The 14,681-nt window shown below is 37.1% G+C and overlaps 1 protein-coding gene across 4 annotated transcripts in view; it reads left to right on the top strand.

Annotated features, from left to right (window-relative positions):
- The window catches only part of CTNNA2 (catenin alpha 2), a 1,072,448-nt gene that overhangs the window by 1,006,919 nt on the left and 50,848 nt on the right, over positions 1-14,681 (top strand). For all 4 annotated transcript variants that reach the window (XM_053924989.1, XM_053924987.1, XM_053924988.2 and 1 more), the window contains 2 exons: positions 1,729-1,842; positions 10,267-10,448. In XM_053924989.1, coding sequence (XP_053780964.1) covers positions 1,729-1,842; positions 10,267-10,448 — 296 coding nt within the window. The remainder of the gene's footprint in view (positions 1-1,728; positions 1,843-10,266; positions 10,449-14,681) is intronic.

Raw genomic sequence — 14,681 nt, 5'->3', positions numbered from 1 at the left:
ATGAGAAATGAGCAACTCCATCATCAGTACTGTTTGTGGTCTGTTCCTTCCTTTTGAAAAACAGAGCCCTAGGAGGTGGCGCTACTGTGTGCCAAGAGGCAGTTTGTGGGTGACATCACCTTAAGGCTAGTGACACTTGAGCTAGGGATCTCACTACTGCCCTGTGTTCCCTTCATGCATTGGCCTTGCTACCTCCTGAGGTCATCCCCTTAGGATTAACAAAGTAGGGTAGTTGAGACTACATGCTTCAAATTGCCAGGTTTAGAAGCCTTTAAAAGAGGTATAATCTCTCATACCTCAGTTTTGTTATCTGTCAAATGAAGGTAATTGTGTCTACATTGTAGATCTGTTGAGAAAACTGAGTTAGTGTATGTAAATCATTTAGAGAAAACAGTAATAGGAACATAGAATGATCTTAATGCATGTTATCTATTGTTATTGTCATGAGAAATTTTTTAAATTTCTGGATTCATTTATATCTTTTCTCCAATACTGACTTTACATATTGGACCAGGTTTCATCTAACTCTACTCACTTTAGAGCTATTCCATACCTTCAGTTCTTGCCCAATTTGTAATATTAAAAAAAAAGCCTACAGTGACAACAAAACAGCTGATAAAGAGTGTTTGAGTCTAGATGCTAGTTCTGTTGTTAGCTAGTTCAGAGACATTTGGGCACACTGCTTGACTTCTCAGGACCTTGGTTTTCTCATCTGATAAGGACTCTCTCTCACTTGAAACATAGCAGCCACATCAAAGCAAATTCATACATGTATAATGGATTTTGTTGGGATTAGGTGTTACGATTAGATGGTTCAACAGCCAGGGACACAGAATGCCAAGATCTTAAATTGGCACAGACACCGTGGTTCTGCTTGGCCTCCAAACTTATTTTATTGTGCTGTACTCAGCTAAATGGATACTATGTATGAAAGAATTATTTAATCCTTAGTGGGTATACAGTAGTTGTTGATGGCTTCAATTAAAAAAAAAAAAAAGATGTTTGAACCAGTTGGTTTTCAAAATCCCAGGTAAAAATGATAGCAAAACTTTTAAAATGTTATGTACCAGACACTTGACACAGAGTACATTACTTAATTTACACAACAATCGTGTGGGTAGCTCTGTTATCACCCAATTCACAGAGTTTGAAACCAAAGCTAAGAGAGGGGTCTTCCCATAGTCACATAGGGGTTCATAGTTACGTGTTCTTACTCTATAGTTGTAACCTGTATACTAAATGTTTTAATAACCACATCAATTATTTCATCAGGTCTAGCCATTGCCCTGGAAATGATCAATCTTTTGGGGGCATACTGAGACTAAGAGAGAACTGAAATAGAGCAAAAGGGGCATTATAGAAGAAGCACAGGTTTTGCTTTGGTTGCTGATGGTGATTTTCTATCTTAGAATATATTTGTATGGGTGGAAATAACACAAATGTATTTTTCTTAAAATTAAAAAAAATACAGAATTAGACTTTCTACTCCTTTCTACAGAAGGAAGTAATACACAAAATGCATTTTTTAAAAAAATATATAAATTAGGGCAGCTTGATTTTTCTGACTCCATTCTAGTCCAAACCTGCCCACATAAACTCCTGTACTTACTCCCCTACAAACTCTCTTTTCTGGGGGATACCTAGCTTTTGCAATGATGAAGTGTATGGATGAGGGTAAAGGTTATCAGTGTAAAATATAATGATTTTTCTCTTCCTCTGTATCTGTAGACTCCAGAAGAACTAGAGGATGATTCTGACTTTGAGCAGGAGGATTATGACGTGCGCAGTAGGACAAGTGTTCAGACGGAGGACGACCAGCTCATCGCTGGACAGAGCGCGCGGGTGAGTGGATATCCAGGGCTCCGGTTTATTGCATAGAGGCTCCATTCACCAGAATGGCTTGAGGGGATTTATGATTTCCAAGGAACTGGAACCCAGATTCATGGCCCTGAAATCTGTGCTCTCATCTGGGGTTGTTTATGGTGACTCACATTTTACATAGTAGAAATAACCACCACTGCTTCTGATTGCTTTTAAGTTGGTTCTCTCTTCAACACTCAAAAAATAGCAGTCACAACAAAGCAAACACTTATGTGCATACTGGGTTTGTTGAGGATGAGGATTATGATTAGATGCATCAACAGCCAGGGGACTCAGGATGTCTAGATCTTGCACTGGCACAGACAACCATGGTTTTGCTTGAAATCCCCAAGTTTGTTAAGTACACAAAAGGCAAGGACATCTGGAGAATTAGAATACTATTTGTTACTGCCTGGGCTGCCATTGCTCCGTACTCTGGCCTAGGTCTCTAATAAACAAGACCACATCTTTTGAAATTGGTTCAAGACCATCAGAGTAGAGAGAGAGAGCTTTCTCTCCCCCTCCCCCAATACCTACCTATGGGTAGGGCAGTAGCCCTAGATCTGTCTGCTACCTGATAGAAAAAGAAATTATAGAGACATACTACAAATATGCCAATTCAAGGCATAGAGCAAGAAGCAAAGAAAGATCTCTGTTCTGGCTGACTTTTGAACACTCTTGAACACTTATGATACTGTCCACCAACACAAGTGTTCCAAAGAGGATCCTGAAATCTGACCAATCAGATTAGCTGTATCATCTTGAGGGTAAAACAAGTAGGCAAGGCAGGTGGCAGGAGATGAAATACATGGGGATTGCAAAGGAGGCTGAGATTCTCCTCCCTTTAAAGCCTCAATTTCTGTAGGGTAAAAGCAATCAAATTACAATATAGCTGAGAAGGTGATAGTCCAGTTTTCTATGTTAGTTTTAACTTAAGAAAATATAATCAATAGGAAGCATGAGGTTGAGAAAGGTGATGGTTAGAATAGGGATTAGGAAATCCCAGGAAGGTGACACTAGTTTAGGATTTGGGAAGAACAGTAATAAATAACCATAGATTAAAATAAGGAGAATTCAAAAAATATTAGGTCTTTTTTCTCATTTTTTTATTGCTGTTCAAGTACAGTTCCCTCCACCACTCACCCTGCCCCATCCATCCCCACCTCCCATCCTCAATCCTACCCCCCTTTGGCTTTGTCCATGTGTCCTTTATACATGTTCCTTGATAACTCTTCTTTTCCCCCCATTATCCCCTCCACCTTCCCTCTGGTTATTGTCAGTTTGTTCTTTATTTCAATGTTTCTGGTTACATTTTGCTTGCTTGTTTGTTTTGTTTATTAGGTTCCACTTATAGGTGAGATGATATGGTATTTGCCTTTCACCACCTGGCTTATTTCACTTAGCATAATGCTCTCCAGTTCCATCCATGTTGTTGCAAAGGGTAGGGGCTCCTTCTTTCTTTCTGATACATAGCATTCCATTGTGTAAATGTACCACAGTTTTTTTTATTCACTCATTCAGCAAAATGAAAAGGGAACCAACTGTATGGGAAAATATGTTTGCCAAAGATACCTTAGAAAGGGTTTGATCTCTGAAATATATAAAGAACTCACGTGACTCTACTCCAGGAATACAAACAACCCAAATTAAAAAATGGGAAAGGACCTGAATAGACATTTCTCCAAGGAGGATATAGAGAGGGCCCAGAGACAGATGAAAGGATGCTCAGCATCACTAGCCATCAGAGAGATGCAGATTAAAACCACAATGAGATGCCATTTCACACTGGCCAAATGGCAATCATTAATAAATCAACAAACAACAAATGCTGGTGATGATGTGGAGAAAAGGGAACCCTGGTGCACTGTTGGTGGGAATGCAGACTGATGTAGCCACTCTGGAAAACAGTATGGAATTTCCTCAGAAAACTAAAAATGGAACTACCTTTTGACCCAGCAATTCAACTGGGATTATACCCTAAGAATCCTGAGACACCAATTCAAAAGAACCTATGCACCCCAATGTTCATAGCAGTACAATTTATAATAGCCAAGTGTTAGATGAATATTACATCTTTAGATGAGTCATAAAGTCTTTGTGCATAAAACCCACATGCTCTTTTGTGCTCTATGTCCTGATAGTCTCATTCAACAATTAAATAATCCAGAAGATATAGATGGACATTGATATGGGGAAAGGTGAGCATAAAAGTCAGAACATTGAAGATACACTGCCTTTGATTTCAGACAGACTTGATTTTGAATGATAAAGGTTCAAGTGAGGACCATGCTTTGTTGCGTGTTGCTTAATTTCTCTGATCTTCAGATCTATCATCTGTAAAATGTGAATAATAAACTTTAAAAAATGTTTGGGGTGTTCATTACTTATTTGTAAAATAACAAAGATAGTACCTGAAATACATTAAGTTCTCAATACAAGCGACTCTGAAAAATGTTATTCTTTGAAAGAGAAATCTCTTCTGATCACAGACTAGTGACAGTAGGAAAGCACACGAAACAGTGTGAAGCTTCCTGCTTTGAAAATTTCTTGCAGACTCTATTTAACTCCCAAAATGTTGACTTGGGAAGATCATTAGCTAAGAGTCTTTTGGGACTAGCTGGCATAACACTGAAGTAATTCATCAACCAAGTCATCCATCTTCAAAATTAAGGAAAACCAGCATTTTTACATTAATGATAAAGGGTAAGTTTGAGTAATTTATCCAAGTTTTAATCAATTCAAAGTCAATTTGATTGATTGCAACTCAGTATTGATACAGCTCAAGAACCATTGACTTGTTTTCTCAAAGACAAAAGCATACTGTACAACTCTTCTAATCACCATCTCACCAAAATGGCATAATTAGTCTCACTCTTTACAAGGAAGAACAAGGTCCCATTGTACTTCATCAAGTACATTATGGGTGGAAACAAAAGTTAGATGGCACCTATCTACATCATCAGTTATTTCTTCACTCAACAGGTGAAAAGATAATAGTATTTTTTGAAGGATTTCTCATCATGAGTTATGAACACGGTCCAGGATATTATGAAAATGTGCTGCTATGATAGAGCACTTGCTGATTTGTCTTTGAAATCCATCATGTGGTCTGCGTGATTAACTTGCAGCAGACAGCATTAGTTATTGAGTCAGCCTACTTTAGCCTGTAATTATATGATGACAAATCAGAGACATAGAATTAAGTTGGAAATAAGAGGGTGCATTGAATTGCTGAGATGACAGATGGTTGAACTTTTGACCAGAGAAGTGTGTTAACTTGGTCAAAATTGTGAAGGAGGCAGAAGTTGTTTTCCACAAAGGCAGTTGCTCTTTCCAGCAGCCAGTTGTCCCTGGTAATGGCCTTATTTTGTGTTCTCATTCAGACATTTCTCTCTGAAGTGTTAAATTAATGTAAAAGGAGGTTAAGGTGGGCAAAAAGCTTTTAGAACCCACTCCAACATTGCTCTCAAATTCTGAAATTAGAGTGTTTATCCTCTTCATGTGTCCCTGTCTGATGCCTCTTTAAAACATTTTATGAAAGAGAATGAGAGAGTGAGAGAACAAATGAGAGAAAGAGAGAGAATGACCATACCCCGGAATAATGAAATGGAAGTGACCGGACCTTGACATGACATCTTACAAACTCTTTTTTTACAGGTTGTTTTAGCTAAAATTAGTCAGCGACAATTTTGGGGCACTTAACCTTGGTGATAGAATATATTATTTGGAATCACACAGACTTGATTTTAAATATGGGCTTGACCCTGCTATGTAACTTGGAGGCTACTTTCTTAACCTCTTCCTGCCTCATCACTTTGCTTATATATACAGCATCCTATCTTGTAACGTCATTCAGAGATCTGCATGATAAAATGTATCACAAGATGTCATATAATGTTAGGCTGATTAAGATGATGAGAATGCTTGTAACATTAGGGAGTTATTCATCAGAAGGTTGGCCAAACAGTTTATCCTGAAAGCTGGACAATTCAGGCAGTTATGAAAAATTTTACTTGAATTAATGGGACAAGTTCTTTAATTTTCCAATTTACTTCACAACCTGTGACTGGTAAAAGTCAAAGGACCCACTCCTTAAATACTTTTAGTTATTATCCTGCTTTAAATTAAAGTGAATAGAAATGGATGCATTGAGTTTTCGTCCTTTTACTCATTATTTCCAAACATTCGTCTACTTGTACCTTAATGTTAGACTCTTGCTCTGCATAAGAAACCAACACTAGTCAGGTTGGAGGCCTGTAAACCTCAAAAGTCATTTTTTCTCTTTGAGATTGGAAAAATAATTATAAGAAAAGCTTCTTGAGATTTAGATTGAAGAAAAGATTCTGAGCTGAGTGGTTGTTGGCTTGGATCAGTGATTTGTACTTTTATTTAATAAGTAGAATTTATCACAAAAAAAAATGGTTGGCTGTGAACCTGGGATGAGAGCATTGGCAACTTTGAGGATTCAAGTGTCTGATGCCACAAATTTGGGCTCCCAGATCAAGCAGATCAACAATCCGCAGAGCTCCGTTTGCTGCTATGGACAGAAGCAGCAGGAACCCTCAGGCTGCTCTAGGTGATCACATCACACAAACAGAAAAGCTGATTTATTCCCTTTCCTCTTCGCCATGAAAATAATTTGTCTCATGTTCCTTTAGTTTGAATGAATGAACAATTGCATGTTATTTATTTTGTATTCAATTTGATTTCAGTGTAAATAGCCTCTAATTATTTTTTTTCTAGCTAGAATGTCCTTAAAGTATTAGCATTTCAAACTGCTGAGTTACATTGATAAGACCTAATTAAAACTCATATGTTGAATGATAATTTGATTAACTTGCAAATCTTGTAGTTTGTGATCTACTGTTTATAGATAACCTTTATTAAAATTTCAGTTTCAGAAAAGGTCCATTATGAATTTTTAAAAGCAAGAGCATTTTAAAAGTGTTTGGGAGAAGACCGGTTCACTGATAGCTCTATCTGCAGCAGCTTACGTAACACTTGCCCCCACACCACACATTAAGTGTGTTCTGCAGGTTGAGCACCCCTAGAATCACAGTAACATTTCCTTTGCAAATCTGCTTTGAAGGGGCCAGTTTTTCTCCGGAATTGTTCCTTTAGAAAATGTTTGTCTGTTGTTAACTTTTCTTGAACTATGTTGATGCAAGTGAAAAAACGTTGAGGCAGTCAATAAAAGCATATTTATTGAGCTTCTTTCTGTAGAGGATGTTGAGGACTCTACCCTAAGGAAGCTTAGAGAGAAGGTGGTGATATGGCATTAATAAAAATTAGAGGGAAGAGTAAGGCAGATAATACTCAAATGCTAAATTTCACAGTCGAAACTCAACTGATACAGTTCATAGAGAAATGTGCACCCTTTGATACACAAATTAACCCTTTTGGGATAAGAAAAGGTCCATTGCTTTCCATCTGAGGATTAAATGTAGAGTCTGGAGGTCTGCTGGATAGGTTTACAGATTTTTCTACAGAGAATTAGGTAGTGGATGCTTTTTATGATGCTGGTTAGGACTTGTGAGGTCTAAGTAAAACACCATCAATTCTGTGTGCAGAGTACCAATTACTGTAGGACAGCAGTAAATCATCAGACAAGGATGCTTCTGGAAAAAGTGCATAGTATGTATTAACTTCTGCAAATCCAAATCTAGCTCAAATACATTGGAATAGCATCTTGTCATCAATACAATATAGCATGTTGAGTTTATGAGAAACTCTTGTGTATATAAAACACCATTTTAAATAGTTTTTGAAACTACTTTAAAATTTTTTTAAATATAGTATTTTAAAATACATTAACTATAGTATTTGTTCCAGTCTGGCTATTTAATATGAATTGTAATTTGTATATAGACACATACATACACACCTATACATAGATTGTGTATACACTCAGACATGTACTATTTATATAAAGTCACATACATGCATGCATGGGCATAGGTAAACATGGCTGTCTATTGGTAAGCTGTAGCATCCAGGCAACTGCTAGTCCAAGGTTACCTGTGTGCAAACAAGACAAAGTCACCCCTAACTCTGGGCAGATGAACCCTTATCTGTAAGATGCTCATCCTGGTGGACAGTAATTTCAGTGACATTTGTCCCGCTGAGTCAGGACCACTGTGCGGTGGCAAACCTGTATGGGCATGCATGGTGATTCAGTTGGGCACTGTGGTTAAGTATGGTGTTAGCTGAGATGGGTTCGAATCCTACCCCTACAGCTTAGTAGTAGTGTGATGCTGGAAATTTAAGTAATTTCTCTGGGCTTTGGTATTATCATTAATAAAATAATGGTAATAATAGTATTAATTTTATACAATGATTACTAATGATTACTTAAATCTAATGATTAGATTAAGTTTGTTTACATACATAGATTCTCAGCACAGTACCCAGTATATATATGGCTGGGTTTCAGGTCAATCTTTTATTCATAAAGAATCATATAGACTCTGGGCTCAATCCTTGCTTTTGATAGCAACTAAGTAATAAGTGATGGGGGTAGCTGGAAAGGAAAACTAATACAGAAATGATGATCAGATAATGTTAACAATAATCTCACACATGCTTACTTTCATTTTTTTGTCAGGAAAAACAACACATTTATTTTATTTGCTGTCCATCGTAACATTCTGAGGCAATTGTTTATTATTCTTGTATTATATCCGAAGATGTTAAAGATATGACCCCGTAGCGATGAGGCATTAAACTCACTCAGTGACAGGGCCTGATTGAGACCAGTTTTTCTGAGCTTCAGTCCACTGATATTTCTAGGCATTTGCTACCTCTCCATCAAACATTTCACTCACATTGGGGAGCGTTTACAATTTAGGAACTAGTTGTTCCTGTTATTTTACTTGTTCTATGCAAAAATTGTAGGTCTCTCAAATCATGATTTCTTGGTCTCTCTTCTGGAGGACACGTATATGCCCAAACCAGAGGGATGCTAGGGCTCATGTTCTTATTCACCTGTTCCTTCTGTGAAGCAGATTGCACACAGTTCTGTGAGGGTGCACTGAGATGGTGTCAAACATTTCGGTGTGGGCCTGCTACATAAACAGTGCTTACCAAATACAGCTGGTTGTCTTTATTCGTGGTACTTACATTCTGTAGTCACCATGAATACTTAATTAGCAATATTGAATTATTGCTGCTAGAGGAAACACAGGATTAGGTTCCTGAGAGCTGCTATTCTCAACACTTTCTTCAATCAATCATATATGATCTTGTTTAATGACTGTTTTTGTTCATATACCTTATTTTATAATTGTGATTCACTTATTTTGAACCTACATGGCCAAGAGCACTGTAACTCATGCCTGACTGAAGTGTACCTAATGCATGGATTTTCTCCATAAGGCACATCACAGGACGTTAGGCAGCACTCCAGCTCTGTAGTTGGGGGCCATATTATATAGCAAAATCACCAACAAAAAGTACAGAGATGTGGCAAATGTGGCACTAAATATATCCCAGGAGGGATGCTTGTTTATAGGATGAGTGGTGAAACAAGGCAGAGAAAGAATACCTTGTTTAACCTCATCTGGGAACAAACACTTTGGGCGTGTCATTTTTTTCCATCTCTGGGCAAGTATTGATTTGGGGTAAATAAATTTTTGAGAGTAGGTAAATTTGTAAATAAAGAATCCATGAGAAATGAGAACTGACTCTAGTTATTGCTTTCCTACATTCCCTTGCTTACAGACTATTGAAAATCAACTTTTGCTTTCTAATCCTGTATTTTAACCCAGACCAGCATTTCTGTCTACACACTCAGGCTCTACAAGGAGCCCTGGTCATACCAGGATTTCCATAGAGGTGGTAGAAGAGGGCTGGGAATTGGTGTGCCATCCCTGAAACGCTCTGGGTAGGGGCCTTTTGTTTAGCATCCAACCATAGATTCCTTCACTAACACGCATAGGAAGTCTCCCCACCCCCCTGCACTTGGATGCTTGGATAGTGTTTAAAATTCCTTAGCGACAGAAGGCCTATTTTCTTTTCTCCCTTCTCAGAACAGATTTCGGTGTTGAAAGAGGTGCATTCTTTCATCTGGTAAAAGTTTCCTGAGACCAAATATAAAATTTGTCAAGAATAGATTCTTTTGAACAAACATATGTCATCAAAGCAACAGAGAAGTTCTGTAACTGTCAATGTGCATGTGCTTTTGGATCTCTGTGTTTTTGTATGTGGGAGTGGGGACGGGGAGTTTGGGGACCTGATCAGATGTCTGTGCTTTTTCCTTCCCCAGGATGGAGGAAACATACTCTCCAGAATGGAGGGGCAGCCTATAAATCGTGTCAGGTCTGGCTCTGCCATTAACGGGAGGCAGAGCAACCTACTGTCTATATTTCCATTGTCACTATTAGTCACACTTCTCTGTAACCCACACAGGCTATCATGGCGCAACTACCACAGGAGGAGAAGGCAAAAATAGCTGAGCAGGTGGAAATATTCCACCAAGAGAAAAGCAAGCTGGATGCTGAAGTGGCCAAATGGGATGACAGCGGCAATGATATAATCGTGCTGGCCAAGCAGATGTGTATGATCATGATGGAAATGACAGACTTCACAAGGTGAGGCCCAGAGACAGAGGTGAAGATTTTCTCCTTGAACCCAGAAGCATAACAGTGTATATTAGCTTGTGAAAGCTTGCTGAAAAATTTCAATATTGCATAAAAGCTGGGTACAGATATTATAAAATTTACACGTGTAAGTCAAAGTGATCTGAACGTAATTCTTAGCAGATAGGTTTTTTGGTTAGGGAAAAGAGGCTCATTTTTGTAATTATTATTTTAATTATCTATGCAAAGTCAGTCTTCAGACCCCTGGGGATTGGCTGGCTTATTTTTTGGTCTGTGCTATTTTGCAGTGTACCTAAATATTCTGAAGATAAGGTGAATGATTTGTTAATATCCTCTTGGGAAAAATATATTTATGCAATTGTGTGAGTGTACCTATATACATATAATATGTTTTAATGCTAGACCATGTTCTAGTATTAACTTCAGCTCATTTTTACTCTTATGTTCAAAGAATCAGGTTCAAAAACTGATTTCATAATTTTGACAGGTTAATTAAAACTTATGTATGTTTTGTTCCCTTTTGCTCTGAGCAATGCTTTTAAAATATCAAGAGACCAGTCAGAATTCTGTCAGGAGTCTTTTCTTCATCCGGGTCATTGCTGTTTCTGCCATTGTATTTTTAGTCTCCTCTTTAAAGGGACGTTACATTTCTGTCCTGCCTACCACACAAAGGTCAAACAAAGGCAAAGCAAGTCTCAATGAAAAAATCCCTCGATTTTTAGTCCATATATAAGATAATTTTAGATCAGTCTCTTATTGTCTTTATTTGCAAAATGGGGAAATAATACATTTCTTATAAATTTCACAGGATGAGTTTAAAATCCAAAGAGATAATGCATTTGTAAATTATGCTGCCATAGAAATGAAAGCTACTATTAAACTGTAGATATTTTCCTGGGAACACAGGCACACACAAACACATGTAAGCAAAGATGTTTTAATGATTCCACATGATACTTATTTTCAAAACTATGTAATATATATGGCAATGTCAGAACTTCACCACACGGGTGACAATTTTTTAATGATTGCTGAATGCTTCTAATAAGAAAAGGCTGCAATTGATTATAGGTTATAATAAAATATAGAACATTTCTACCTCATCCCCCCTACCCTTTGACCTTTGCCTCTGGCCAATATGAACTAGTAACATTACATGGCTCATTCTCTAAACATTTTAGAATTGATTTTGACTTCAGTAGAATGATTTTAGTGTTATTCAGGTGACCTTTGAGACTTTTAAATGTCGTCATATTCATTAGAAGTTCAAATTTGTAAGTTTAGTCTCTGTCAGCTTCACAAAGTTATTACACCCACACACAAGTAATAGTAGGAAAAAACAGCCTGAGCTATTATTTTAAGACTTAATTTTCTACAAATCATGCTATCGTGGCAGTTTCAGTCATTGCTTTTTAAGGCCTATGATGACTTAATTTGCTTGCTTTCAAGATTGTACTAGTACTTTATCTGATGGGTATTATGCAATACATTAATAACATCACTTGAACAAATATTCTTATTAAAGTGAATAATGAATCTACTCATGTTTCCTGTTATAATGCTCTTACATTATATATAGCTGTGCTCAAGGAAGAGATATTTGAGGTCTTGTTAGATGTTAAATAAGACAGACTTTTTATTAGTCAAAGTACAGTTTTAAAAGTGAAAAGAAGGCCACTTCAATTTCCCAGGGATTTCATGTAGTAATTTTATGCTGATTTGAATAATGGAATGTCTAGAATGCCACTGGTGATCGTTTCTTCCCCTGCTTGATGAGCAGTTTTGTGCCCATTTGTGAGGGCAAAGGGAGGAGAACAGTAATTAATGGCCAGAGAAAAGAAGACAGAGTGAATTGGAAATGGAACACTTGAAGTGAGATTCTGCCACTGCCTCCACCTGCACAGCCCCTTCCTTAACAAAGAGGTAGCTGACTTCAGACACTTTTTGTGGCCTCTCACCCAAGTTCACTGCATCTGATCATATGCATTATCATTATTGCCCTTGCATTTTCCATTTCAAGGAGGAACAATTTCAGCTATACATTTCTAATAACTCCTATGAACTTTTATGTCTTATTTAAAGGAGTTAAAACTTGACTATTCTTCTGAAGTCATATGTTTAAAGGACATTTCAATGCAAGAAATACCCTTGCATTTAGTATCTATTATTTTATTCTTATCAGTAGCTGATTTATTAATTTGATTCAGTAATCTTGATGATATCCACTGCATTATTATTAAAATTGGAGAGGTTCTGCCTCATTATTTGTGTAATAACTTCTTCATGGAGGATAAAACTGATTATGCCTCCTGTCTTTCTCCTGTTCGATTCTTGACTTCTAGCTCATGGGCAATAGCAGAAGCACTATAATGCATGAGTAATCCATACTTCTGTCATTTTTGGAAAGTAGCAGCATGTGCTGGTCTTGTTTTTCCAAAAGAAGAGGTATGGAGACAGCAAGAGCTCTGGAGAGAAACCCAAGTTTAATTGTAAAGGAAGAGGCAAAGCAAGCTATCTTTTGATATTAACCATAAACTTTGATCTTGAAAGAAATAGGGTTCAGGCTAAGGAAATAATTTTTAGGGTACCTCTAACTGTGAAATTCCGAGTATGAGACTGAAAATAATGTAATCACCCCACTCTTCTCAAAATCCACTCCTGCCTTCACTCAGGCACTCAGTACCTCAGCCTAAGTTCACCTGACTGGTCTTTCATTTCCAATTCTTTCCTCTTACCTGTTCATGCCACATCACATCTGGTCATTAAAGGGAACCATTAAGCTCCCTTTGTAACAAAACTTTTATTACCTCCTCTTTGTATAGAATGAAATAAAAACCTCGACTTGTCTATCTAAGATGAACATTTATTGATCCTTAGGTTTCTTTATCAATTTTGTACATAGTTGTACTTCAACTTCAAGGCCATGATATTAATGTTACTTCCTTAAATACTTTAACTAATGGCCCTACAGCCAAACCTGACTCCTCATTAATCCCCAGATTCATTCAACTATTTTGTGGTGTTGTCTTGATACTGCTCCCGGTGATTGGTGAAAGTGATATTTCCCAAGCATGGTTTATGGAACCCAGGCTCTGAAACGAGGTTTCTATGATTCAATGCATTTGCAAATACATTTCTTACATACTATATCTCACTGTTGGAAAGTTATATATATTATATATTGACAGGTTAGATGTTTTGAGAAATCTATAGCAAATGAATCTTTTTAAATGTTGATTAACTTCAAATGTAAGAATCTGGGTATTGAGTGCATGGATTCAGAATGTACTCACACATTGATTTCTTATGTTAACACCTATTACCTTTTCATGAAGTAAATATGAATTGTTGGTCAATGGTAGATAGCAGTGATATAGTAATAGTTTTCCAGGAATCAGTCTTTTTTTTTAATTTACTACTTCCTAGGAAGGCTTCCAGATATTGACCCTTGTATAAGTATCACCTATTACCAAAAGACAGAAGGTAATTGTTGCACAAATCTGTATAGCAGAACACCAAATCTGTGGCTTGATGTTCTTTCCAAGAAAACAAAAAAATATACTCCTGATAGAATACGATGACTTCTATCTTTAAGATTACAAGATTTCTCAAAGCACCTTTTAAAACACCCGAAATAGAGAATCTGGTCTAATTTACAAGTGTAAGTCACAGCAATGTCAAACACAAAGGTAGGAAAACACAAAGGGTGGAAGCCATCGTTTTAATGTGGAGCTACAGCCAGCGGGGCCATTCCCATTATCAACACTGTCTTCCACTAACAGGAAGGCTCACGTTTCTTGTCCTGTCTTTTCTGGGCCTGTTTTATATATATGTTGACGATAGGTAGATGATAGATAGATAGATTTTTTTCTGTTGGCCATTTGTTTCTTATTTCTGTGCCCCTTCACATTATTCAGATGACTGTGGCTCATTTTGACCTCTCCTGTCCAATAAAGTAACCACTAGCCATGTGTGTCTATTTGATTTTTTGTCATGGTTATATATATATATATATATATATATATATATATATATATATATAAAATAAAATTCACTAATTTAACCATGTTTAAGTATATATTTCTATAGTATTATATACCTTCACATTGCTGTGCAGCCATCACCACCGTCCATCTCTAGGAAATTTTTATCTTCCCCAACAGAATCACAGTACTGTTGAGTGTTAACTCCCCATTCTCCCCTGCACTCAACCCCTGGGAACCG

The sequence above is a fragment of the Desmodus rotundus genome, chromosome 5 (assembly GCF_022682495.2).
Source record: "Desmodus rotundus isolate HL8 chromosome 5, HLdesRot8A.1, whole genome shotgun sequence".
Taxonomy (NCBI): Eukaryota; Metazoa; Chordata; class Mammalia; order Chiroptera; family Phyllostomidae; genus Desmodus; species Desmodus rotundus.
This window is presented reverse-complemented; position numbering and strand designations above follow the sequence as displayed.